General features: G+C 39.9%; 2 protein-coding genes across 5 annotated transcripts; both read right to left on the bottom strand.

The window, feature by feature from the left end:
- LOC110067462 (uncharacterized) lies at nt 1-24,746 on the bottom strand. Of its 4 annotated transcripts, none has more exons than XM_089283510.1 (10): nt 24,590-24,746; nt 15,701-15,817; nt 14,981-15,031; nt 10,144-13,142; nt 9,398-9,652; nt 6,624-8,972; nt 5,730-5,857; nt 5,322-5,442; nt 2,176-2,258; nt 1-1,563 (listed from the first exon to the last, which is right to left on the bottom strand). In XM_089283510.1, exons 3-10 carry the CDS (start codon nt 14,991-14,993, stop codon nt 1,506-1,508), a joined length of 6,006 nt encoding a protein of 2,001 aa, XP_089139636.1. In that variant the 5' UTR covers nt 14,994-15,031; nt 15,701-15,817; nt 24,590-24,746; the 3' UTR covers nt 1-1,505. The 4 variants fall into 4 exon arrangements, with proteins under 4 accessions (XP_089139636.1, XP_089139640.1, XP_089139637.1 ...); XM_089283514.1 differs by having other exon boundaries at nt 10,153-13,142; XM_089283511.1 differs by lacking the exon at nt 24,590-24,746 and adding an exon at nt 22,365-23,463.
- Nucleotides 18,136-22,357, bottom strand: LOC149116049 (uncharacterized). Its single transcript, XM_089283562.1, has one exon. It carries the CDS (start codon nt 20,418-20,420, stop codon nt 19,773-19,775), a length of 648 nt encoding a protein of 215 aa, XP_089139688.1. The 5' UTR covers nt 20,421-22,357; the 3' UTR covers nt 18,136-19,772.
- Nucleotides 24,747-25,453: the final 707 nt, after the last annotated feature.

Here is a 25,453-nt window from a genome sequence, read left to right as displayed (position 1 = left end):
TCCAGCTTTAAAAGATATTTATTATTCTGTTATTACCTCGTAAAGTAAAAATAAATTGCAAAAATCTAAACGCTGGCAATTACTTTCACGCTATTGTAATATATAAATGCAGCGCTCTTTAAACAAATTGTCCAACATTTCTGATTTATTTAATGATCCCTTTAACTGAAAGACGACGATCGTATAGTTTGTTAAAACATTTCCAACTCAGTCAAACCGATAGGAGGTATGAAATCAATAAAAACTGTTCGACAAAAGAGTAAAAATATTCTCAGCTAAAATCAACTAAAATTATCCATAGACCACCATAGTGGGGCCATCTTGGGCAAGGGGCAGACCATACAGAAATCAAGGAGAGAGGTAAACATTTTGCAGCGTAGGTGCAAATTGTGCCAATTTTTGTTGTTGATTTTTATGGCACGTAAGTACCACACTTAAATTTATTTTTCTTGATAAATCGCCCCCAGAATTTTGTTCTGGATGATCGATTTTGCCTTAAGCGAATTTCTGTAGGGAATCGTCCCCCTCCTTGATCCTTAATGGTCTAACCCGAAAAGTCTCTATATATTGAGAAAAACTCTATCACAAACTTCACTCGATTCTATCAAAGTTTAATTACGTTCTGCTGGGAGTGTCTCAATGTTTTCCCTCCCTCAGGAGCGGTAACCGTGATACAGAGCAATTTAGCAAATCTACCTGTCCGGCTCTAATCGAGTTGCTGACATTGAAGTCCTCGATATTAAAAACCTGTTTTTCACTCTGATTCTCACTGCCAACTTAATTAATTTAGAACTCCAGCGAAGTTTGCGATAACATCTTTGCTGTTTACATGATATATTTTTAATAACCTCAAGACTACATAAAACCTTTAATCTTTAGCTACAGTCAGCTGCATAGTATTTGATTAAATCTCCATCGCCGTTTTCTAAAAATTGCAATGAACAAGCCACCTTATAGACTTAATAAAAATTTAAATGATGAGAACATTAACCAAGCACCCTATATGATGACGTGCTTAGAGCTAAAAATTATGCAGGTAAATCTAATTTATTTAATACTAAAAAATCTACTTTAATCTCCTAGTACAACCCCTGAAACTGAAAACTTTTGGTGTATATATTAAGGTTCCGTCCACACTACGCGGAAGGAATTTAAAAACGCAACAACCACTAGTCGTTTTGAATTTGTGTTTGAGGAAAACTGGGTCAGGGAAATGACATTTGTGACACCATCGTTTTCGAAAAGCTCCATTGTCAAAATGTTTTCATCACACGAAAACGAAAACGAAAACGAAAACTGGCGTTTTCATATTTCTCCGCTTTCGAAAAGCTCCGTTTTCCAGGCGCATTATTGTGGACGGTAGGCCTAACCGTAGAAATAAAGCTGCGTTCTCAAATTTCTCCGGCGTGGTGTGGACGCTGCAGAAACCATCACCATTGTCACATCGATCGATTCAGAGTTATACGTTTTCGTGTTCCTCAGTCTTAAAACTTGTGGCGGCCATTTTACTCGGTGACTGCTGACTGACTGTACAGCGGATGACGACAAATTGGGCAACTGCGACTGTGGAAGAAACGAAAAAAATTCGGTTTACCCAGGCTTATCTTAATGGCTTGCGTAAACCTATTTCAATGAGAATATTCCTTTAAACGTGAACCAAATAAGAAACATCACTAATGACAAAAACTTTGATTACGATGAAGTAAGTAAGTATTTTTTAGTAACATCAAAGCCCTAAACTAACTTGAAGTTAGCCTGTCCACAGACCCTCTATTTTGTCTTACTTTCGTTGAGTTGAGAAGCTTAACGAAATATTAACCCGGCGCGTGAGACACACGCGCTGAAACGCAACGGAGCTGAAAAAATAATAAACGTCTGTGGAAAGACTAACTTGAAGTACGAGAGGCTTAACGGGATTCAATTAAGCCTCCCTGGTTATTCATTCACCAGGGCTGCTAACATAAAATCATACGAGAGATCATACGAGGCTCAATACGTTTTGTCATAATTACCAGAAAAAAATAATGCTTAACACATTTGACACAAATAAAGTTATTTATTTATTTTTTATTTATCTATTTATTTTTTATTTATTTTTTAAACAGAGAGGCTCTATGAAGATAGCAAAAAAACATCAGGCCATGTGAAGCATGAGGACATTTCAAGTATACTTACACGCCGTTTTGTATCATTGCAATGGCGCACTCCCTGTGGACCTTGTGTGAGCATGGCAGGATCTGGCAACCGCTGAAAGCATCCTGGAGATATGATTAAAAAAAAAACACTTCACTTATTATTCCGGTGACGTCGACATTTCAACATCTTAAGTAATTGTTACTTTTAAAACTCGCTGTTTCATTTGAGGCCAATCATAAGTGCTTACTATCCAGTGGGTACTGATTTATCCCGTGGATAGCGTTATCCATACTTCAGTGACCAATCAGGGTATGGTCTACAACGCCATCTAGAGCCTTTTTGAAACCTGTCCTGCTATTGCTGGCTTCCGTTCACGTAAAAGTCAGGAACGCTTCAAAAGACACAAGTCTAACATTTCTTATTTCTTTTCTCTGAGTCATTGTTCCACTGAAAGATGAATTTCCCCTATAAATCTAGAGAAATCAATAATTTTTTTCACGTTATTCTTTAAAAATCATACCCCATCTGAATACAAATACATTATTTCGGACCAGCTAAAAAAAATTGCCATTTTAATACAGTAGAAAACCGCGTATAAGAACCTAAAATTTAAGAACTTGTTAGGCAAAATCCTTAGATTAGAAAAGATGCTCCACAACAAACTGACGTGTTACATACTTTTATTCTTCTCACATCACAGCTGTCACGACAACATTCAAGACAAAGCTATGGAGAACTAATTCATTTAATTTCTTTAATTTCACAGCTCCAATAGTATTTATCACACAATTATTTAATGGGGCCAGGGTTAACTTGAAAATTAAAAAGCACTAAAAAAAAAAGTGTATATAGTTAACTCAATCTATTTGTGATTGTTTCCTCGATCGTGTTAATTGGCTGAAACCAACAAAGCTTTACGAGAACTAGTTAAATTAGACCCGACGAAAGAGACACCCATATTTAAACAGTACCACTTTGAAATTGAAAGTTAACTTAAAAGGATGCTATCTTAGATTTTTCTTTTCCACCACAATGACTCCAAATTCTTCTGTTGTACTAAATTCATCTTGCTCGGGATCGTGAGCTTCCTTCGACATGCCATTCAGGGTAGAAAACATCTCAAATGTATCCTGCGTGCAGCTTCCGTCTTTATCTTTCTCTAAGGTCAATTCAAGGTTCTCCTCGTCTCCTATGTTTCCCCCCTTACCTGGGTTTGGGGCTTCGATTTCAGGGGCGTCCTACCGCCGCTACTTTCGGAAGCGCTATCGCCTCCCAATGCTGCATTCTTCGGCAGGTGAATGGTTAAGTACAGCTCCTTGGCAAACACAGCCAGACCTTGAAGATGCTTTGCAGCACTGGGCAGAGTTTCCTCTCCGATGCCCCTCACCAGCTCGTACAACAAGATCTGCGGGTTCACTTTTTCTAAGTTTAGAACTATAATTTACATGTAGTAGCAGAAAGCCTTCTGGAATTCAGTTTGAGCCCGCTGGAGGTAAACTCGTGTTTGTACATCATACAGTCGATTTTCAGGAGGCTGTTGTTGGCATAGAAGACGTGAAAATCAACCTTCTCTGTCTCACCCGCTGAGGTGTTTCCCAGGAACTCGTTCAGGGCGACCTTGATGAGGCTGGTTATCCCTTACAGAAAGTTTCCAGTCATGGGCTCAACAATGGCGCCAGCTATCGCTGGATCTGGCTCTTCCTTCACTTTGATTTTGTACTTCTGCGACTTGTCCACGACTGTCACAATCGGAACTCTTGTCTTTAATGGATGCTTTCTGTATCTGGACCGATGTTGCTGCAATCTTGTCCACCATCATTTTGTGAACCGTTTTCAGTTTTTCCATTGTCTCGGCATCGTTTTGATCGATCTTATTGTGCCTTAATCGTATCTACGATGTTGCCCATTCTTGGTTAGTAAACACAGGCCACCCTACAGGTTTGGCTAGTAGAAGGCTTTTAGAAGATTAGCCCGGGAGTGCTGTTTTCGTAATTTTTGAAAGTAAATTTCCATGTAAAGCAAAGCAGTTGCTGGGCAATTTTTTTTAACGTGGGATATTCCTTTCACATGCAACTACTATTCTTCCAGAGCAAACACATTTTTAATAACGGGCCTACCGAAGTGGATTGCAAGCGAAAAAATATAGAAATCCATCGAAAGAATGGTGACGTTTTATATTGACGTCAAGCTGTTTTCATCACAAGATCTTCTGCCTCCTTTGGGTACAGTAGGCAAGTTATTCAACATTAATTAAAACCGCACCAGTCTCGATTTCCGTGGAAATAATGTACGACATGCATCTTTTGCAGATCAGTTTAGAGTTGTTAAGAGTAAGCGCACAAACGTACTCCATTCTTTAGAAGACGATCAAGCAACTCTGGCGGTGGTTCAACTCCAGTAGAGCCGACTCCGTCTTCAAAATAAAGACAATTCAAAATCACACGTAGAACACGAGATTTGATTTAATATGAGGTTAAGGGAATGACAAACTGTGTTTGTTTGGAAACCTATTTATGGAAACTATTCATTATATTCGCGTCCGAATTATCTTGTCTAATGGTTATTAGGATCGTAGCCGATAGGGAAGAGGGTGATCCAATAAAAGAGTGTTTTTCCAAACCTAGCCTACCTATTGTTTGACTTAATTCCATCGATATTTCAAGTGGTAATATGGGTAGTAGTTGGATGGCAGTTTCCCCTTTGAATCGCTTAGAGTAACCTTCAGAAACAAAACTGTCCAGCTACTAAAATAATTTCTTCTAATGTGGAGCTCTTTATGGGAAAATTTTGGTCGAGGGTGAGCAATTGAATATGATGTAAATACAATGTTTGTAATATCATCCCAAATAAAACAACGATTTAAGTAAAATAAATATATCAGATTTTACCCGCAGAAAAAGGCGCAGGCATTAATTATTGATCGGATTTCAGCCATGTCAATTTTCAGTGTATATTTAAGGGAGTGGTAGTATAACTAATTGTTTCGTATTATGCTTCATCCTGCTCGCTTTTCAAGCACGTTAATGTTAAGTTCTGTAGCGTTCAGTTCCGAGCGCGTCAACGCTATAGATAATCTTTGACCGTTGACTTGTTTTGTTTTCTTCCCCACGCGATACTTACACACTCCACGCGCGTTTCTGCGTGCTCTTTAAAGGCAAGGCTTTGATATATTAAGCATCATTTACCTCTAAGCAAATGCAGCACTCATCGTGTCCTGAATCTGGTCTGCACTTGTGTTTACCTTGAAGCCGTTTGTCAAGACAAACGTTACACACGTCACAATGAAAAGATCTGTCCTTGTGAATCCTGAAATGATTGAAAGCGATATTACTCAAATAGAAGACGAATACTCTACCTCTCCTTTACTATTGCTAATACCATGTCTCTTCAGGTAACAGGTAGAAACAATACATTATACATTATTGGAATACATGGCCTAGTTCGCCAGAAGCCTTCTTGTAGCTCAGTGGTTAGAACGCCCAACCGGAAACTGGAGATCATGAGTCTGAATCCTTTGGTGAACTCAGATTTTTTCTTTGTCCTATGCTCGTGACAAATGAACATTTTATCTTTATCAATACGTGTCTACTTACCGACAAATGCCACATTTCGTGCAGTGGTAGGGATGTTTATCTTCACCAGTGAAGTGTTTACAGATTGAGCAAAAGTATGCCGACATCTTCGTGTTACATCTGGCACAAGTCTGAGCGTCTCGGTTGATCTTTATTCAAATATTTGAGAGAATAATTCATATTGTTAAACACACCAAGCGCATAAACGACACTACGGCTTCAATGTTAAGTAATGTAAAGTATTTCTTGCACAATTTCTTCCTTACTTCGGGTATTATAATCGTTATGAAGTCAAGAGTAGGTATAGGGTGAGAGGAAGCATTTCGATTGAGAAATCCATGTTTAAACAGATAATGCCACATTTAAAGAGAAATCCAAACTTAATCCTTTGTTAAAGCTGTCCCTCTCCTACTCTGTCTCCTGTCCCTTCTCCCCCTCCTCGTCCAGAGGGGACGAGATCTATTCTTGCCAAGGTTTAGATTTTCGACTTTGCCCACGTGATTATCATTTCAGCCCTAGCTATTGTAGTCAGAGAAAATGGCTTCTTCAGCTTCAAGAAATCAATTAGTTCATAAGCTATAAATCGATGTACCTACAACTCCAAGTCATGTAATAATTAAATTAATTTAATTTCCAAGAAACTTGCTTTGGAAATTTGAGTAGCAGTACCGAGAGCTGTAACATTGGAAAATAGATATAACCAGAACCTTTGTTTGCAATTCTCAGAGTCTTTACCGTTTACGCAAAACATATTTCACACATAGCATGAATCAGTCTTACGCAAAACTTAAAATGCACATGCGATAAACCGGGTCGAAGAATCGGATACTTTTCATGAAAGGAACAACAATTACATTTCCGTATGACGGTTAACGTTTCAGAAAATAATAATAAGATAACTGAGCTTTTACATACCTCTTGCTGGTGTCTACAAACCGAACATTCGATATAAAACGCCTCTTTTGCCTTGCAGTTGTCATTTTGGCACTGGTCTGAGTTGTTATGACAACGATGACACGGATAGAACTTCCCACAGCAGGGGAACTTGACACGACACAGCCGCTGATAATGTTCACATAGCCACTGTGGATTGTCCGGGAGAGCTGCACGCTCCGAAGGAGCCCCTTCTTCGCTACCTGTCGAAGTGCCTTCTCCATTGTCATCTCTTTGCATTGATTCTCTGGCCTCTGTTTCTCTTCTTTCCTGTTCCTGCAGTTCTCTCCTGGCCCGCTCTTCCCTTTGTCTTTGTTCTCTTTCTTTCCTCACTTTTTCTTTTTCTCCTCTTTCTTTCAGAACTCTTTCCACCAGTGAGCAAGCTTCGGCTACGCGTCGCTCTAGTGCAGCCAAAGATTCGTCATCTGAGATGAGCGAGTTACCGTTACGCAAAACTGGGTGCATTGTTGAGCTTTCGTCATTATTAAACACTGTTGCTGGGGCCGTTTCTCTGTCAACTCGTTCTGGTTCCCGTTGTTTCCTTTTAGATCCTTCCGATGTTGAGGTGGATTCTGCTTGTGAGCGGATCACATTTGCGATGGTTGACGTCGGATTAACTGAAAATCCAGAATGTCCAGTGTCCGTTTGGTTGATGACGTTATTTGGCAAGCCTAACCCAGTATTTTCTGGTCTTGTCGTTGCTCCCACTTGCGACGTAGAAGACAGTGTTTGAGCAAACAAAGTATTACTAGCTGTGGAAACAGCTTGCGGTGCCGTTGTCTGGAAACCACCATTTGAAAGGTCGTCATCCAATAGACCATGATATTTAGATTCACCATAAGGAGGAGAAGGCAACGGTGGTGGTGGTCGGAGGTTCCGGATTGAAACGTTGGAATTACTTGGGTAAATGCCAGAACAAAGGTTCCACCCAGAATATGCAGGTTCGTTGTCGAAGTTATATGTTTGAGGTTGCTGTTCATTACCATTCGTGAGAGCGAGAGATCTTGCCATGGCAGGATCAGTTCCTAATATTGGAGGAAGCACTTGTGCCCCTGTATAACACTCTGTACTCTCAGGAAGAAGCAATGGAGGTGGACATGTAGATCGACTATAGTAGCATCGGTCAGGATAACAGCCAAATCTTTGGTACCTTGAAAGGATATCTGCAGGCCTGTCTTCAGTGTTTTCCTCAGACCACGTGTCACTGGTCATCGACATACTGGTATCATCTGTATGACGTGCAAGGAAAAGCGGACGTATGCCAGAGAAATCTGATTCTCCCACTCTTTCCGATGAAATTGCTTTGTCAACTCTCATTGTGTTTGACGGGATATCAGAATCTAGTTGCCCTTTTTCCTTAAGCTTTGCACCTTTGTGGCTACTTGCGTGATCACGTTTCAGTGTATCTCTTCGGTCCCAGGTCTTAGATGATTGATCTTTTCGCCCACCTTTTAATCCACCACATCTTCCCACGCCAATGCAATGATTTTCAAGCGGTCCTTTGTAGCTGCGGTTGATCTCGTGGGCTGTTCTCAATGAAGTGGCAGAAGCAAAAGATGTCTTTGTATTTCTTTCAATTTCCCTAATGGTGTTTCCTGCAACAATCCGATTCGCTGCGTAATCTGGATGTTTTGGTGAGCCGTCCGCGACAACTTCCCCTCCTTGAAAAGGTGATTTGGTGTATGCCGACGAGGAAGGATGATCTTGCAATTGCAATGGAACTTTGGTCGGACCCTCGTGACAGCTAATGTCAGTGACATTATGTGGAAGCTCGTTCTTGTCTACCACCACCATTTCATGATTGAAAGTGCTGTCTACGACGTCATCTGCAACATTACTTTGCCGATCACAAGTAAGGCTAGGTCTAACAAGATGTTGTTCACTGGCATGCAGTTCTACACATGGCTGGGGTCGGACGGAGTTCGTAGTCAATGGTGTGGCAAGCAGGAAACCATTATCATTCCATGTACTTCTTTCTTCGAGGCTTCTTTGTCTTCTAGCAGAATTACTGCCACCACAATTGATCTCCGCGAGTCCGAGATGGGCCAATGTTTTATCGTCAGATTCTTCGTCTTCGCGTCTTTCCAGTTTTGAATCACCCTGCTTTCTCGAGACGTACAGTGACCACTTCAACTCCTCTTCGGAACATGAGTTGCTAGGTAGGCATTCGTCTGGCAAAGTATTGCCCTTCACCAGGTTCCCGTATCGATCATGGTCATGGTCAGTGTTGTTGATGTCTTCCGTCGTGGTTCTTTCAGCTGTGAAGATGTACTTCTCTTGAATGACAGCATCCCGAGTTTCGGAATTCATCTGCCTTGAACGCATTTCAACCTGAAAACAGTGTAAACGTGACTGGCCCGCCAGTTTCCACTTGAACCCTTTACTTTATGAAATATTTATGACTGGATTTATGGAAACGATGTTGAATGAAACCTCGTTCTTTGAACTAAGTGAGCTGAAGGTATTGCTAATATGACTCCTAAAGGTCTGAAAATCACTTCAGCTCACGGGGCAAAAGGAGAAGAGTATAAAGGGAAGGTAGGAAAATAGAGGGAAAAACGACATTCCTTTAACTTTTCATATCGCCTTCCCTAGAGACACGAAAACTTAGTTACGGCGAAGAGGGTGAAATTTTCATCAACACTGTTTTCATAAATCCAGAAATATACGAACATATTTTCAATATAAGGGTTTCCGGGATGAAGGAGAAACAAGATTAAGAAACCAAATACATTTTCTGTAGAAATTGCACTCACGCAGTCTGTTGCGTCAATCACCAAACTTCCAGTGGAGTTTTCATTTTGATCCCATGAATCACTTTTATCAGTTTGCGTTCCAAGGTCAACAGTAAGAGGGAGGCTCAAAGAATCCGTTTGTGTGCATGATTCTGACAACATGTTTTCTTCATCAGTTAAGGTGAGACAGGAAGTCGTGTTCTGTGATTCCATCCTCGGGGAAGAGGCTAAGTGTGAAAGTTTGTCCTTACCCTCTGATGGTAGCGTCTTGTTTCCCTAAAACGAGAGCAAGCAGCAGAGACGAACAATCCTCTACTTATCTTTTTACAATAACTTAACTGGACTGTTCGATGTTTTGGCAACAAATAAGGTACATCATCCAAAATTGAATCCCGAAGGTAAATACTCTCCTATGTATAAGGGCTTGTGAAAAACCACCGTTGTAAATAAACGTGATATATATATATGGATTATCCAAGTGTTTTATAGCAAGGGTTTTAGGTGAATGTCTTCATGTCAGTAACTAAGATTTTGGAAACTGTACACCCTGTATATCGAAATTAACAATACTTAATACTTAATACTTACCGACCGGTCTTGTAGTTAACAGAAGCGCCCACCTATAATTCCTCGCTGTCCAGGTCAACCAAAACTATTAGCTTGGGAAATTCGCAATTTAGATAGTAAGGTAAAATATTTTTTTCGTCACTGCTCTACGGGAAAGTAATAAAAGGAGTTCCATGAAGAACACGACACACAACACTTACTGTCAATACCATTTCATTCACGTTCCCAGGAAGTAGCGATGCGGCGCACGAGGTTTTCTCTATTCGCTCTTCAAAGAGAATGCCAAAACTGCCGGCACATCTTTCCATTTCTTCAGCAAAGAACATTTTGATCAAAGGACAGCGGCAGGATGACGTTTCTTCAGGGCAAATTTTACGCTTAGCAAGGCTTTGTGTCGACTTAAAAAGCTGGGTCCTGATTTTGATGGAGTTCTCGTCACACCGCATTACGATCTGCCCCGTCGATGGACGTTTTATGATTAACACGAGATGGTCATCAACGATCTCCACATCCGTTATCTCACCCAGCTTTTCCAAATCGGTCAACACTTTCTTCAAAAGCTGGCCGAATAAAAATTTGCTGGTAGGTCTGTCCGGAAAAGTGAATGCTACAGTTCCTTCGCATGTCTTCTCAGAAGCAATGATAACCAGAGGTTGCGTTTTTGATTTAGCAACCTCGTCAGCTGCTAACAAGATGAGTGGTGAAAGAGAAAAGTCACCGAAGAGAGACGAATTTTCAGTTTCTAAAGAATTTAAATGCTCCAACTCTAAGAAATATTGTGTTGCAATTTCTTGATTCTGATTTTTAAGCAGCAGCTTAGGTAGAGTGTCTTGTGCGGACCTCTTACTCCAAGCATTTACTTGCATTAGTTTAGCGGTATCAACTCCGTATGATATTGGGCATTCCACGAGAAATCTGCAAAACTGTTCGAATCGACTCCCGTCTCTTTTAATTGCCAAAGTCTGGATAATGTTCCCCGGTTCTCTTTCTTGAGGGGTCAATTCCGAGTTGTTCAGTAATGTTTGGTCCTTCAGATTTTGACACGCAGCAGGTGTCCATAGCTCGTGAGGGATTTCATTTTTGTCAGTCGTACCAAGTGGTGTTGAAAAGATCATGTCGTATACTGCAAATCTCCCAAGACAACCAATGGTTGAACTAAAGAAGGCAAACTTCAACTCCTCCACGAGTACAATGTGAGTCATTCCCTGTGAATAGTTGTCTTGGAGTTTAGAAAACAATCCTTGTATGACATCAATCATGTCGAACATTTCCATCTCTACGAACGACCGAAGAAAAAGTGCGAGAGAAACTTTCAAGTTCACATCTTCTTGAAAAAACAGAGCTTTCTTTTCTGGTCCATCCTGTTGCTTACCTCTTCCTTCGATGTAGTTTTTTAGCACTTTGAATTCGTTTCTCAGCAGTTGTTCTCTCGGAACACTTGAGGCTTTTGTGGCTTTAAGGTGGCACAGGACAAAAATTGCTTGCACTAAGATAGCATCCGAACAATCTGAGTAGTTGTGAAACATATTCGTATATGTACACGACAGAAGCAGAAGAACAGTACTTTGAGCCACCATTCCAAGGTTAAATAAGCATAAGCCAGCCTTTAGAAAGTTAAAGCTTAACTTTACGCACATCTCTTCCAGATAAGCCGGGGAGGTTGGAAAATTAGCACAATTGTGAATCTCAGAGGGAGATACGGTGCTGTCTTCAAGATCACTTGGTTGGTATTGAAAGAGAACACTGGCGATTTCGAAACCAAACTCGGAAGTAAGGCTTTCTAGTTTGAGGTCCTCCTCAGAAACGGTTTCAGGAATTGATATTTTCTTGCGATCAAACTTTGACATGAACGTACCCTTCAGTTGATTCACAAGTGAAACTTGGCAAATCTCTTCTACATTTTCGAGAACTCTCTGACAGTGCAGCAAAGATTTCTCTTGGAATCCCTCGCGAGATTCTAACCGCGCAAGACTTACATTACATTTCAGAACATCGGGGTGAACAGCTCCAAAAGTTCTTGTGAAAATCTCTAGTGCATCTGTAAGACATTGCCTCGATTGCTCAACTTTTTCCATGTTCGATAAAACAAGCCCCTGCTTCAGCAGAATAATAGCAACGGTTGGATGACTTACGCCACATCTTTCGCGACAAAGCTTTACAAGATACACCAAAAATTTGCATGCCAAATCTTGATTACCTTGATGTACACAAATATCTACTAGGGTCTCTGCAGCTGTAATGAAAAAATCCACAGGGAAGTTTGCTTTCACATCAAGAAGTTCTATCAGTTCAGCCAACGTCAAAGTCTTGGTGTCAATGATTGTTGAAGCCTTTGACGAGTTTCCCAGCAAAAGGTAAACTAGGCAAATTTTCAACGAAATACATTTTGTCAGTTCCTCCGTTTGATTTAATTCTGATTCGCAGAAAGATTTCAACATCTCAAACTCCTTCAAAGCTTTTCTAAGATTTCGGTTCTCTAAGGAGGTACACGCTTCATTAAATTCTACAACGGCAATTAGGCTTGCAGGTAAGGGAGCTTGACGTAGCATCGGAAAGAGCTCACTTCGAACTTGGTGATCAGCTGTGTGGTCCCTTTGAGCCTGATGTACCAGTCTTAAGTTGCTACAGACAGTTACAATATTCTCTTCAACTACGTGGCCATTGGTCAAGTTCTTGAGTAAATTAAATTTTTTGAGAGCAGTTTCAAGATTTTCTTTTGCGTTTTGGAAAAATCCTTTGCAAATATACACACAGCCTAAATTATTATAAGCAACACCCGAACTAACATTCAATGCCTCCTCATCGGCACCGTCTATGTGGCTAACGGACTGCTCCAAAGCATCAGCAGAAACGTCAGGACTACACATGTTGAGAGCCAGCGCAGCACAAGCGTTGAGAGATCGGACGAATAAGTTTTCAGAGCGCGGTTGTGCCAACAGAATGGTTCCATTTTTGGAATTCCACGGGGAATTGATTATGTATGTTCGCTCTACACTGTTTATGATTTGTTTCTCCTCTAAACTGGGGAAAGAAAAGTCATTTGGCGTCGACCCTTGGAGGTACTTGTAGGTGTTTTGCAGTGACTTTTCTGCCTCCGCAGAATTTCCAAGTTGAAGCTCACTCTGTAATTTTCCAATGCATCTGATAACTAGACAACATTTGTTTTCGTATTCTGGGTAGGAAGTCGGTTCTAGTGTTTCTACGATAGGGAAAACAAGTGGTTACATGTATGTTGCAGGTTGAAATGGAAAAAAATAATCAACTGTAGGAACATCAATCAACTGTAGTTTGAACAACAGCTTTTAAGTTAGTCCCACATATGAAAAGAATCAGGGGGCATATCTAACTATTGTCTGAAATGAGATAATAAAGACAAGGACGATTGGTAACAATTTCATTAAATCATGCGCGCATGTGCATGTCAAGACACTTCTCCTTTACTTTACCCTTAGCGATTGTATACGTTCGCCTTGCTTTTACCTTACTAAACCAAAACTTGATTCATTTGTTGACTAGAAACACTACAAGTGCTTAGTATGCGAATCTGAAATAAATATGCAGGTACTTGACCTTGGTCTGTAGATGGTTATCGGGATCGCCGAATTCTTTTGTAGCCGCGTAACACAATGTCGCGCCATGTCTCCCGGAGATTGAAAAGCTTATTTATTTTTTCAAGCCTTCCACAGGAAATTAATTTCACACTTGCGCCAATTTTGTTTGCATAAAAAATACATCTGTCAACACGTAGCGTAAAATAAGTACGACCCCATTTTCAAAAACTTGCCAAATTTTTGCGGATTGCCAAAATTTGGAAGAAATTTTGGCAAAGCAAACACTTTTGTCTTTTTTTTAACCATTCAAATGTCATACTTGTTTTTAAAACATGTCTGGATAAAATTACGGCTTGAAAATAACTTTGACGGCTAGTCCAGTTTGGCGCGTGTAATGGCGGGACAAAATCATTTTTTACCCGGTCTATCTGACGCTTTTCACAGTTATTTCAATGCAAACGAGGAATATGAGCGGCGTTCTTATTCAAATTCTTATGACTCGTACCCTGGATCCGGTTACTGGCATCAGTTAGAAGAGATGGCTTCAGCGAGACAATCTTCTTCGATCGCAAGTGGCGCAAGTAACAACACAAACGCAAGGCGAACAAATCTACTCGTCCAAGTATGGGCCGAAAATCCCCAGCTGCTGTAGAGCGGAGAGTCAAGAACATGCAGCGTGGAGCTTGAAAAATCTGCGAAGAGTTAAACTCTCGCATGGAATCTAAAAAAATACTTAATGGAGAAATATAGATCTTGTGACGTATATTTCAATCGGTAACGTTTTGGTTCCAACATGTTGGTCTAATGCGACCACTGCCAAAATTTGGAACTTGCGAAATTTTTGCCAATTTTTTTCCTCGCTAAAAATTGGAAATACTTGAATTCGCTCTAGTGCAACCCGGCCCTTAGTATAGCATAGCCACCTTGATAAATCGCTGGGTAAACGTTTTCTAGATTGATTATAAAATCGAAAACCTGAGCTTCCCTTTTTTCCAGACATGTATTTGGGCCTCTGTACGATATCGCTGTGAACCCACAAAATGGCAGATTCTGAGGCATGCACTAACGCAACACAACCGCGTAGAGCCAAGAAAAAACGCATAATTGTCGTCTGAAGCAGAGTAGATGTGTTTCAGATAGCTCTTGCAAACATGTCGCTGCGAACGCGAGGATGAACGCCTTACGAGACTTCCAACAGTCTATAAAAAACTGTCTGAAAAGCCATGCGCGTAAACTGTACATTATTTTGTCACCCGCGGTATGGGTTACCAAAGGATCTTTAGCTAAGTTCAGCCTTAACGGGATATATATAAAAGAAAACAGACACTGGCTGCTTCAAGGCTAGCCTGCGAGAGCATCCGCTTTTCTCGCTGAAACAAGAGCCCAAAAACTATTTTCGTCAAAGTATACTGAACAATATATTAATCACAATCACAACAACCAAGAAATTATGCAACAACCCATGGCATTTTTAGATTTAGTTTACCTGTTTTGATCATTTCCGCTTACAACATCAACAACGTGCAATTTCCTGTAACTGAAGATCATAAAATAGCAAGGTTATACGGGAATCACGTTGTCAAATTACAACAGTGATAGCAGTAAATGTATTGATGCTTTAAAAATTCGTTTTGCAGTGTCAATAGAGCATATAATGAGCATGGGGGGGGGGGGGGGAAGAGGCGAGGGACAACTAAAAATATGCCGTTACGAGTCTCGTGATCAGCTTTCACATTTAATAATTTGGCATCCTTTTCTTCATTTTTTGTCACTGATTGTCCACGCATTTCGGTTTAATGCTCTCCAAATCTCACGGCATTCCGCAATGGCGGCAAAGTATATCATCTTGTATTGCATTCGTACTTCTATTACTTAGAGCTGTCAGTCTTGGTCCTGCGCAAATGCCTCAGACTGCATAGACTGCGTGTTAACTCGTACAGAAAGAATATCGCATCGTCAAGTGATATATCTTTTGGCAATAAACCAACTCCGTCAAGTCGACCGAGCACTACTTTGAACTCATTTAAAGTTTAGTGCACCAATAAAGTTGAGAAGTCTCATGAGATGGGCGGAAATAGCACCGGAAGTTAATACTTTTATTGCCGGACTTGCAGTTTCGCTTTTACTAAATTGCAAAGAAGCTGTGGCTCTTTTACCATTTACCGATAGTGGATTATGTACTATTTAAAATTATTACATTGCTAACCTGAAATTTCTTGAATATCCCGGTTAAAACAGGTTTACTGCAAATAGATTCCAACTTCGAGAACCTTCAAACAAATCTGATCTTCTGGGACTTTGCATATGCAGTCACATGATGAACCTATTGTTGAAATACAATAGGTAAATATACCTCCTGCTCCATAAAGTTTTGGTCCCCCTCCCCCATATAAAAATCGCTTTGAATGTGCTTGCAGCGCGTGAGGTCTGCCTGCTCAAAAGCTACCCTAATCTGCGAACAGGCTCACCTTTGAGTCACACGCGTGAGCGGCCAAGAGCGACGTGATCCGGTGGGGTAGACTCTGCTCGAATTCGCGCTCGCGGCTACGCCGCTCGAGCTTGTGCTCCAACGTGAGCCTGCTCGCGCTCGCAGGCTAAAGCTACCCGGAAATGCTAATCACCACGTCATACTGATTATAACCTGACAGAAATTCGTTCTTATGAGTGAAGACAGGATTCCCTAACGAGGTGTATTCCCAGGTGTATCTAACTCCCGGATTAAACTTGAATGAATGATGAATGAATGAATGACTTTATTTCCCATAATGAAATAATCAATACAGCATGTATATTTGACTGTTACAATTTGCATTTGGGAGTAAGACTAAGGAAACCCTCGCGGGCTTTTACAAAGCAGTCAGTCCCTTTTAAAGTAACTATGTCTAAATTCAGTCAGATGGGATCAGAGATTGGGATTTTATAAAATTTGCAACCCGTTGTAAATAATGTAATTACCTGATAAAGTTAAGCTCATTTTGTGTGGAATTCTAAGTATAATCAGAAAGAAGTCGATTAAAAAGAAGAAGTTCTATGTCAGTATCACTTATGCAAAATAAATTGCTTTATTTCCGTTTTAAAGATTTTTAATGACACAGAACGTTCAATGGTCTTTAGCATTTCAATCCAAATTTTAATTATCTTTTCCCTAGTAGAGTATTTCCCATAATTTGTTCTGTTAAAAGTCTTGTGGAACTTCTTTGATCCTCTAGTAGTGCAATTATGCACTTTAAAGTTCTCTATACACAAGTCATCAAAATAGGATGGAAGTACTTTGTTATTCAAGCTGAAACAGTGAAACCTGTATTAAGCGGACAGCCTTGGGGCCCCCACTAGTGTTCGCTTAATACAGGGTGTGCGCTCAAAACAGGTTCTAGTACGTTGTTCAATTATAGTTAATTAATAACCCTTTTGTAATGCAGTGTAACAAATTGTAGGATCAAAGACCAGCTAAGTCTGCTAACATACAGTGTCCAATCAATCAATGCATCAATCTGGAATAATCACTTAGCTTTAAAACGATGTCGCTGAACGATGTGTCATGTCCGCTTATTGCAGGTTTTGTGCAACAAAATGGCTTAAGGTTACTCCAAACCTTCGCGGGGCTACTTTTTCCAAATTTTCTTTTTTTCCAACCAAATTAAAGTTCATTATTCAAGGTAACATTTTCCAAAAAATGAAAATAAAATATTAAAACGAGCGCCAGTTATTGTGAAAAAGAGGTTTTTCAATAAAAGTTGATAAACTGTCAAGGTGTCATAATCCCCAAAAGGCGTGGACTCCTCAGCGACCTTTTCGCGGCAAACGGCTTAATCCAGAGATCCTACATCAAATACTTTCAATTTGAGATTTCATGTCCGTCAAGAATGCCGTCTTGTAAGCCCTTTATTGTCGACCCCCGGCCTAAAACGTGTGGGCCTAAAACGTGACGTAACACTATCGCTTTACCGCGAAGCTCAACTTTTCATACTGTGAACGCTAGGGGTTCTGTAATTGACATCATCCCTCTGAGAAGGCGTGACATGTTTATAAATCTTTAGGAGGCGAAAACTTACACTCGTTTTTCGAGAGAATCCCTCCTCTTTAAATGAATTAACAGGGCATGTAGAATCGGTAAACTATTCATTCTTTTCGTTCCTTTATTTGCCCCAGCTCTCTCCCTACTCAGCAAGATTGTGTGCTCCCTGTGGTCAAATTAAAAATGTGAGTTATTGGAGCAGATACATAAGGAGGCACAAATTTCATAACTTTGCTTCTAATTTCATCAATACCACGACTAGATTTGCATTCTAGTCTATCTATTATTCTGTTGACCTCGTCACAACTTGTTTCTTATAAAACATAGAATCTTTACAATTACCTTTAAGATATTTATAAAATTTGTCTGTGTAATGGTTGAAATCTTAAACGAGTTTGGAAAAATTACAATCATTCAATCAATTTGCAATCATATTTGGATCATTAATCTCTTCATTATAATCATTTAAGAACGACCTTGGTAAGGAGGTTTTTAATCTTTGTTTATCAAGTAATTCATCGATAGTATTCCAAGTAGATCTGATATCATTTTGGGCTTGACTAAATTTTTTTACAATAATAACTCTTTTTGGCAATTCGTATTAGATGGTTTAATTTATTACGGCATTTTTTGTAATTTTGTTCATTATTTATTGTAGGATCCAGAGGAACTTTCTGTATAATTTTTCTTTTGTTTTTGAAGATTTTATTGGGCCTCTAGATATACATAGATTGTTATCTCTTTTAATATTTTTACCTTTTAAAAATGTCTTATAATTACAGGAAATTAAAACTGATTTCCTGTTCACTGAAGAACAAGTGACAGTTAACATATAAATCACCAGCAATAAAATAGGGCTGTCAAATTTAAAGCTCAGTAGCAATCTAATCCTTATCAGTTGATGTTCAGTTCCCCCTAACGTTCAGACAACATAAAAGATTCTTTTTGTAACTATCGTCAGACTTGCACCGTTCGTCTTATTAGGTAGTTTAACAGAGTGATACGCCGAATAAATACTTTGGAAAGCTTACTAAATATTTTTGAGGCCACTAACAGTTATAACCTGGGTTAGATGAGCGTTGGTGCATGGGGTAGGTCTATGCAGTTACCATATGCTGCTGAGGCAAACTTTTGACCCAGTATTGTCCTAGCTCCCGTGAGCGACCACCTAAGCTTGACATTTTGGGTAGTCGCTTACGAGAGGTTCGATTGTATCTCAAAAAATTCTTTGAAGAATGATTCATATGACTCTTTCGGGTAATTTTTCGATAATGTAGATTGCCAGTCACAACTCTTTATTTTGTTAGCAAAAAATTCTGAAGATTTTTCACCAATTTTTCTAGTTGTGTAACTATCTGGATTTGGAATTACAGGGCAATTCTTCATCTCGAGTTCTGCAATAGTGAAGATAGGAAAGTGATCGGATATATCGCTTTGACGCCCTGTTTTATTAGCAATGTTTGTGAATATGTTGTCCATTAATGTTGCAGTTGATTTAGTTTTCCTGGTAGGTTTTGTAATAAGTGGCATGTAGCCTGAGGATGACAACCGATTGAAAAAAGTTATTCGAGAAATCACAGCATTTCTATTTTTAAAAGATCAATGTTAAAGTCGCCCTTGATATAGCCAGGTTTATCCGATTTGACTAATTTTGTTAAAATCATTTTAAGGTCATTTTTAAAATCATTAAATTTGTTACTTGGTGGTCTACATATTATACCAAAGATATTTTTACATTTTTGATTTAACTATTTCAATAAACAGACATTCCGTATTGCAATTACTCTCTTCATTGACAAATTATTTCGTAATTTGATTTTAATATTGTCCCTAGTAAAAATGCAAATTCCAACCCCAGCTTTATTTTGCCTGTTAACTTAGGTTAAGTTATATCCTGGGATTTTAAAATTGTCACCATCCATATCATTTAAACAAGTTTCAGTAAGTACAATTATTGAGAATTTATGGGTTAACAAATGTAAGGAAAGGTACGTGTTTTATTGGGGAGGGGGGTTGGGCCGGGGCTTTGGAGGGGAGGGTCATTAGTAATTTTTTTACAAATTGGGGAGGGTCAAACCTGTTTTATTCGCAACCGGGGGAGGGCCATAGTTTTTTTTGGCAAGGAAAAATTACTCCATGTCGCTTAGTTGACTCTTATTTGTTAACAAACACGCGAAGTGTATTTAAATCTAAAACTTGTATTTACAAGCAAAGCTACCAGTCAAGATTAATCTAAATTATTTACAGGTGTCGAAATATTATATCAAAAAACTATCTTGTCCCAACTATAAACATAATTGTCTCTCTCGACCAGTGCCCGCTTTCGTCCATATTTTGACGGCGGTAATGTCTCCGCGCGGGGTTCTGGTATAAAATCAGTCTCCGGTGACGATTCGTCGCTTAAGCTACTCGGGTCTGAACCGACGACTCGATCTAACACATCACTTTGCGAGTCAGTTTCAACCTCGAAAAGTGATGAGGTCACTTGTTGCTGCACATTTCTTAGCGGGGGCTGCCGAGGTTGACACCCTATTGAATCGTACAGCAAGCTGCCAATCTGCGCTTTGATCATTGCGACCTTTTCAGCTTTTTTCCCTTTGAAGGTGATCTTGTGATGGAAACAGTACAAGGACAGCTCTTCCACCCTCAACAACGACAGCTTATCGGAGTTGTACAGTCCAACCCAGTCAATGTCATTGTACTCCCGTTTCAGCCGTTCCATTCGCTCCCTTTCAGTCTCCTCTTTCTTCTTCTCCTTGCGCATTTTTATCTGGGCAAGGTGCTCAACATACTCTGCCACAAGCTTTTCGAGGACAATGTATTTATCTGAAAACTTTCTAATAGCCCCACCTTCCCCACTGATTAGTTCACTTTCCTCAAACAATCGCTTAATCTGAGCAAGTTGCTCCATCTGACCTCATGAAATCCTCGCATTCACCATAAGCGCATTTCCTTCTTTCTATTACTCGCACATCCTTGCCCATTTTCAAGTTGTCACCGTGCAATCACACACCACGCAATTAACTGCTTTATGCACATACGCGGTTATGTGAGTAACACTTCCGGCTAGTTATTTTCACTTCCGGTTATTTTTGTCCTGAAGGAGGAGGAGGGAGGATCAGATGTTTTTGTGTAGGTATTTGTGAAGGGTCATGCCTTAATCCATTCTGGGAAGTGGGAGGGCCACGAATTTCATGACGTTGATAATGTAGCGCGCGCGACTGTTGAAAGATCAACTTGAGTTATTTGACCCGGTATAAACACTGGACGAATGTACCAAGGTTAAGTAACTTGACCTTAGTAACTGTTTACCTCGGTAAAAGCTCAAATGTAAACACAGCATTAGCAATTTCTTTTGGAAACTGTTAGGCGATCCCGATTTCCGGCAGGAGATACGTAGACCTCCGTATGTACTCTTTATCTTGGTACCGATGGAATTTAGCAACAAAAGGTCGAGGTTTACCGTCGTCTCGTTTCCACCAAGCCCGTGGACTCTCTCAATTTCTATTTAATTGGACTCATCAATACCCATCTTTTTTCCGAGCAGTTCCGTCAATACGGCAAAAGAATCATCCTCTTCTTGCTCTGGGAGGTTCACGTTTCAGGGAAAATAAAAAACCTACCGGTAATGGGTCGGTAATCGTTTCACGATTCAAGGAAAATAAAATGGCCAATTCATGTGAAAAGGGGGAACATTTCAGTTTCTAGCGTACGGGGGTTCGTTTTTTCTTTTTGCCATTCTTTTTCCTGTACACAGCAAAAAGGAAACCTTGTTCCAACAATGACTAATGCACAGAGATCAAAGATTGGTCCGTTATGGGATGTTTATTACGCCAGATAACGAGTGTCGAAAGCTGAGAAGACACAATCAAAATAACGCCGGAGGTCGCGACATTTAGTTCTTATTTCACAGAAACCTCTTCAGGGAAATCGGAAATCACGGTTTAGGAGAAAACGACGAGCCATTTCATAATTTACGGGGAAAAAGATAAGGCTATTCCCGTATCACGAAATAACCTTTCACAACACTCATTAGTAAAAGTTGATTTTTTATATATATTCTATAAACTTAGGCACCATAGGAATCAAAAGCATTGAGACCGTATTACCCGGGTTTACATGGTGATATTGATGACGTTCTTTACAGCAAGAGACGATGATTTAGATCATCGTCTGTTGTTAACAGTTAGTACCTTGGACAAACACATTTATTATTTGCCGACACCTTAAAACAAACGACGTGGACGACAAAGTTGACGTGGCTTGCATACCCTCAGTTCTGCGTTCCATAAATCTTGGTCTTATACAAGTTATAGGGATATGCGCAGAGTTTACACTCAAGCCCCTATTTGAAAAACAGCATGCATTATAGACAAGGTATTTAATTTTTAGCATATATTTTTCCACAGATTCTATTGATTTTTCCGTAAATTACGACTTTTAGCTTTAATATAACACTACGTGAGTGCGCAGGTTGTTTTCTTACTCAAACTTAGTTAGCCTAAGTTGTTCTCTAAAGCCTGTATTTTCGTTCCTTTGTCTTTCATCTTTCATTCACAGAGAACTTGGTTATCAATTTTCCAAAGTAAGATAGAACATAATTCGCACCGCATGGAATATTTAATCGACTAAAAAGTGTATTCTCCGCCAGTGCATCAGAATGAAATCGCATCGAGGAAAACGAGACTATCATAATTGCACTACAAGGAGAAAAGCATTCCCTGTTCACTACGATCATGTGACTAGACGATTTCATTGGCGCACAATACAAATTGATCGACCAAACGTTAGTCAAGTTCGGGCCTGTTCAGTTCAATGTAAACAACCTCCTTCAACCGAGGAATCCAAAACTCACCTTTCTGGGCCTGACAATGCTCTCAGTGCTCTTCATTCGCAAGTGCCTTCACCAATAACGTAAATACACGATTTTGCTCTGTTTAGTTTGATTGTGAGGAAAAGGAACATTTTTTAGTACCTAAAACGTTTTACGTGTTCCTCGCTCAATGGCATGCAGTGACATGTGACCACATCAATCAACTCAAGGAAATCCTGTAATCAGTCTGTGCGTTCCACCCGAATGGCGTGCCAGATGTGTAATAAGCAAGACGCCGTTTCGATTTTTGTTTCATTTTCGATTCCTTTGCAGAAGTTGTTAGGGTAGGCTTGCGCAGCTACATTGCTGTTTCTTTTTTGAGCTGAAGATTTCGAAACTGTAAGGTTCTGACCTAGCCGCGGTTTTGACTGAAACCTAAAAGAACAGTATAGGCGTATTTCGCAAAGATTAACAAATCTTTAAAGCACAAGAAGGTTAAAAATATAGAGATTATAATGTCATAGTGGTAAACAGGTATCGTGTCTATTTTACTTATGCTTGGGCGGCATTTCTGTGTTATAATATTATTAATCTGTGAGGCATTTTTACGTAGGGTCTACTGAATCGTATTTTATATCGATATTGTCGAATGACTCAGCTTAACCTACAAATCTCTGCGTTCCGTCAAAACTGCTTCCAATGACCCCTTATCTATCCGAATTCGCCAACAATTCATTTCATTTGGTCCATTTGATATAAACAAGAAACATCCATCACCATTTATCTTCGTCAGTTAAAACCTTCGTGACACTCAGTTCAGTATTTGACAAACATGTACTTTCCAGGGATTTTTCCCAATGTTTTGAAGAATATGATTAGTCTGCAAGTTATCTGCATTGTCAGCAGTCTGCGGTATTCAGACTGGTTAGTAAACACACTTTAATCACTAGCAAACCCAACTATGTGCTGTTGAAAAGTGAAAATTAGCCGCATCGGAATGGCGGCCAAAACGAAAAAGAAACCGGCATTGTGCGTGGGATACAGCTCGGAGATTACAGAAACCGCACCACTTTCGATTGCCCGTGAGGAATTTGACAAGTCATCACAAACACAGCCGTCGCCAGGTGTAAAAGCTTTCGTGCACAGCAGTGGAGCTTCTAGAACTGAAACAAGAATTTTTTGAATTTTGCTTTCGTTTGGTGCGTCCTTCGGTATAAATATAATATATATAAGGGTATATACATAGAAATATATACCCTTTTTCTTGTCAAATTTAATACTGACGTGTCTCTTCGAGCTAAACTCCAGAATACATCTGCATCTCATTGAATAAGAATAGCAACTATTGTTATATACCTCGTTCTTGAAAGCACACCGGCACATGTAACTAAAGTAGCCGGGTATTCTGAAGTTGCTCTCTTCGAAATACTTTTTTCAAAACTAGACATAGAAAAGTTCAGTGTAGCGTGCATACGTTAGCCTGCGTTGCAGCCGGACGTGCCATAAAATCCCCGATATAGTCTATAGGACTATACCGGCGGTTTAGACTGTCTGCGACGCAGGCTAGCATACGTCCGTCGCAAAATATGAAACCTTATTCGCTCTCAAACTTGGCCCGACCTACGATTTTCGTGACCAAAATCCTAATCAGTCGTTCCGTTCAAATTTCTACTGTACAGCTGAACAATGCAGGCTTGGGACGAAGATAAATACGGCTGGAGCACTGTGGTTTCCGAGAAACAACTTACAATGATAAACAAAATGGTCATTTCAAGAAGTGAAAGAAAATATATGCAACCTTAGCATTTGTGGGCTGACGTGGCTTTCGATAAAAAAAAATGGCAAGTTAGCATTTCCCGTTTTATATTTCCGAAATTAATTCCACTACCTTTCGTTCAGACCGAATCTTTGCCTTTTCAGTTTATCGTTTATTCATATGTCAAAACTTTTGTAGTTGGGGATCATTGTTGTGGAACCAGGCTTAAACACTGGGCTTGAATAGAAACTATTTGAATTATCAAAGCCTTCTCTGATTGACTGTTCAGACTGGCCGCTCGGAATGGTAGTCTTGTTTTTGCTTACGCAGAGCACTCGATTTGGCAAAGTCACGTGTCTGTAAACCTTTGCATCGCAACACAGAATTTTTAGAACTGACGCGATGGCGTGCACGGGCTTGCCTTTATTACTAACTCGTGATGGTCACTGTTCAAAGGACCTCGATAAATCTGTCAATAAAATGATGAAATTGAATAAAAATAGCGACTTACCGTAAACAACTGACTTTCGCTTTCCCAAGCGAAACATTCTGCAACGTCAGCAATTATTGTTTTCGCGGCATTTTCAGGCAGTTTTCGTCGAGCCATAGTTTATGGTCGAACCGGCAAAACAGCCCTCCATGTTTCATGATAGATATGCAAATCTTCTGCGACGAATTAACATACCGTGGTTGATTGAAAATGGGGGAATCCCCGAATTGTTCAGTAATTGTTCTCAACCATATTGCGTCATCTTGGCGGGTTGTACGTCAATTTAGCGCAACGGGTTTTCTCTTACTGTCAAGCTGACCAGTTGCATTCGTCATGGAAACTGACAAAAAGAGTCAATCGCACCTCGTTCATAGCTCAGTCCCACGGAGAGCAACGTGTGATTTTAATACTGCTAATAACCAAAGAGATACGACTGTTTACAATGAATGACTTGCCTGCTGAGTTCGAAAAAACGTTGCCCTAGCCAACAGTTAGAGCCATCAATAAAGGGATCAATACAATGACGGAAAAAGGAACTAGAAACTAAACTGCTGAATCACTCATTATTTAAGGAGATTGACAAGGATATTGGTTGCTGGATATACGGTAGTTGATTAAGGGATTGCTTATTCACCAGCCTGCGTAGCAAGCGTTTCCGTGCGTTTGGGAGTAAAAGAAAGACCAAGGAACGGGAATTTTCAATGTTTTGCCCGCGTAAAAATGGGGCGAGAGCCAAAATAAGAAAGAGGGGAATTCTTTGCTCCCGAACCCCACGGAAACGCTTGCTACGCAGGCTACTTATTTACGGGTTGATGGATGACTTGACGGCAGAGAACTATGAAATGAATACCATGCCGGCTAAATAACGATTTATTATTTTTATCA

Source organism: Orbicella faveolata, unplaced genomic scaffold (genome assembly GCF_042242905.1).
Source record: "Orbicella faveolata isolate gen_17 unplaced genomic scaffold, um_ofav_v1 contig_12, whole genome shotgun sequence".
Classification (NCBI taxonomy): domain Eukaryota; kingdom Metazoa; phylum Cnidaria; class Anthozoa; order Scleractinia; family Merulinidae; genus Orbicella; species Orbicella faveolata.
The sequence above is the reverse complement of the archived record's forward strand: the minus strand, read 5'-3'. Positions and strand labels throughout refer to the sequence as shown.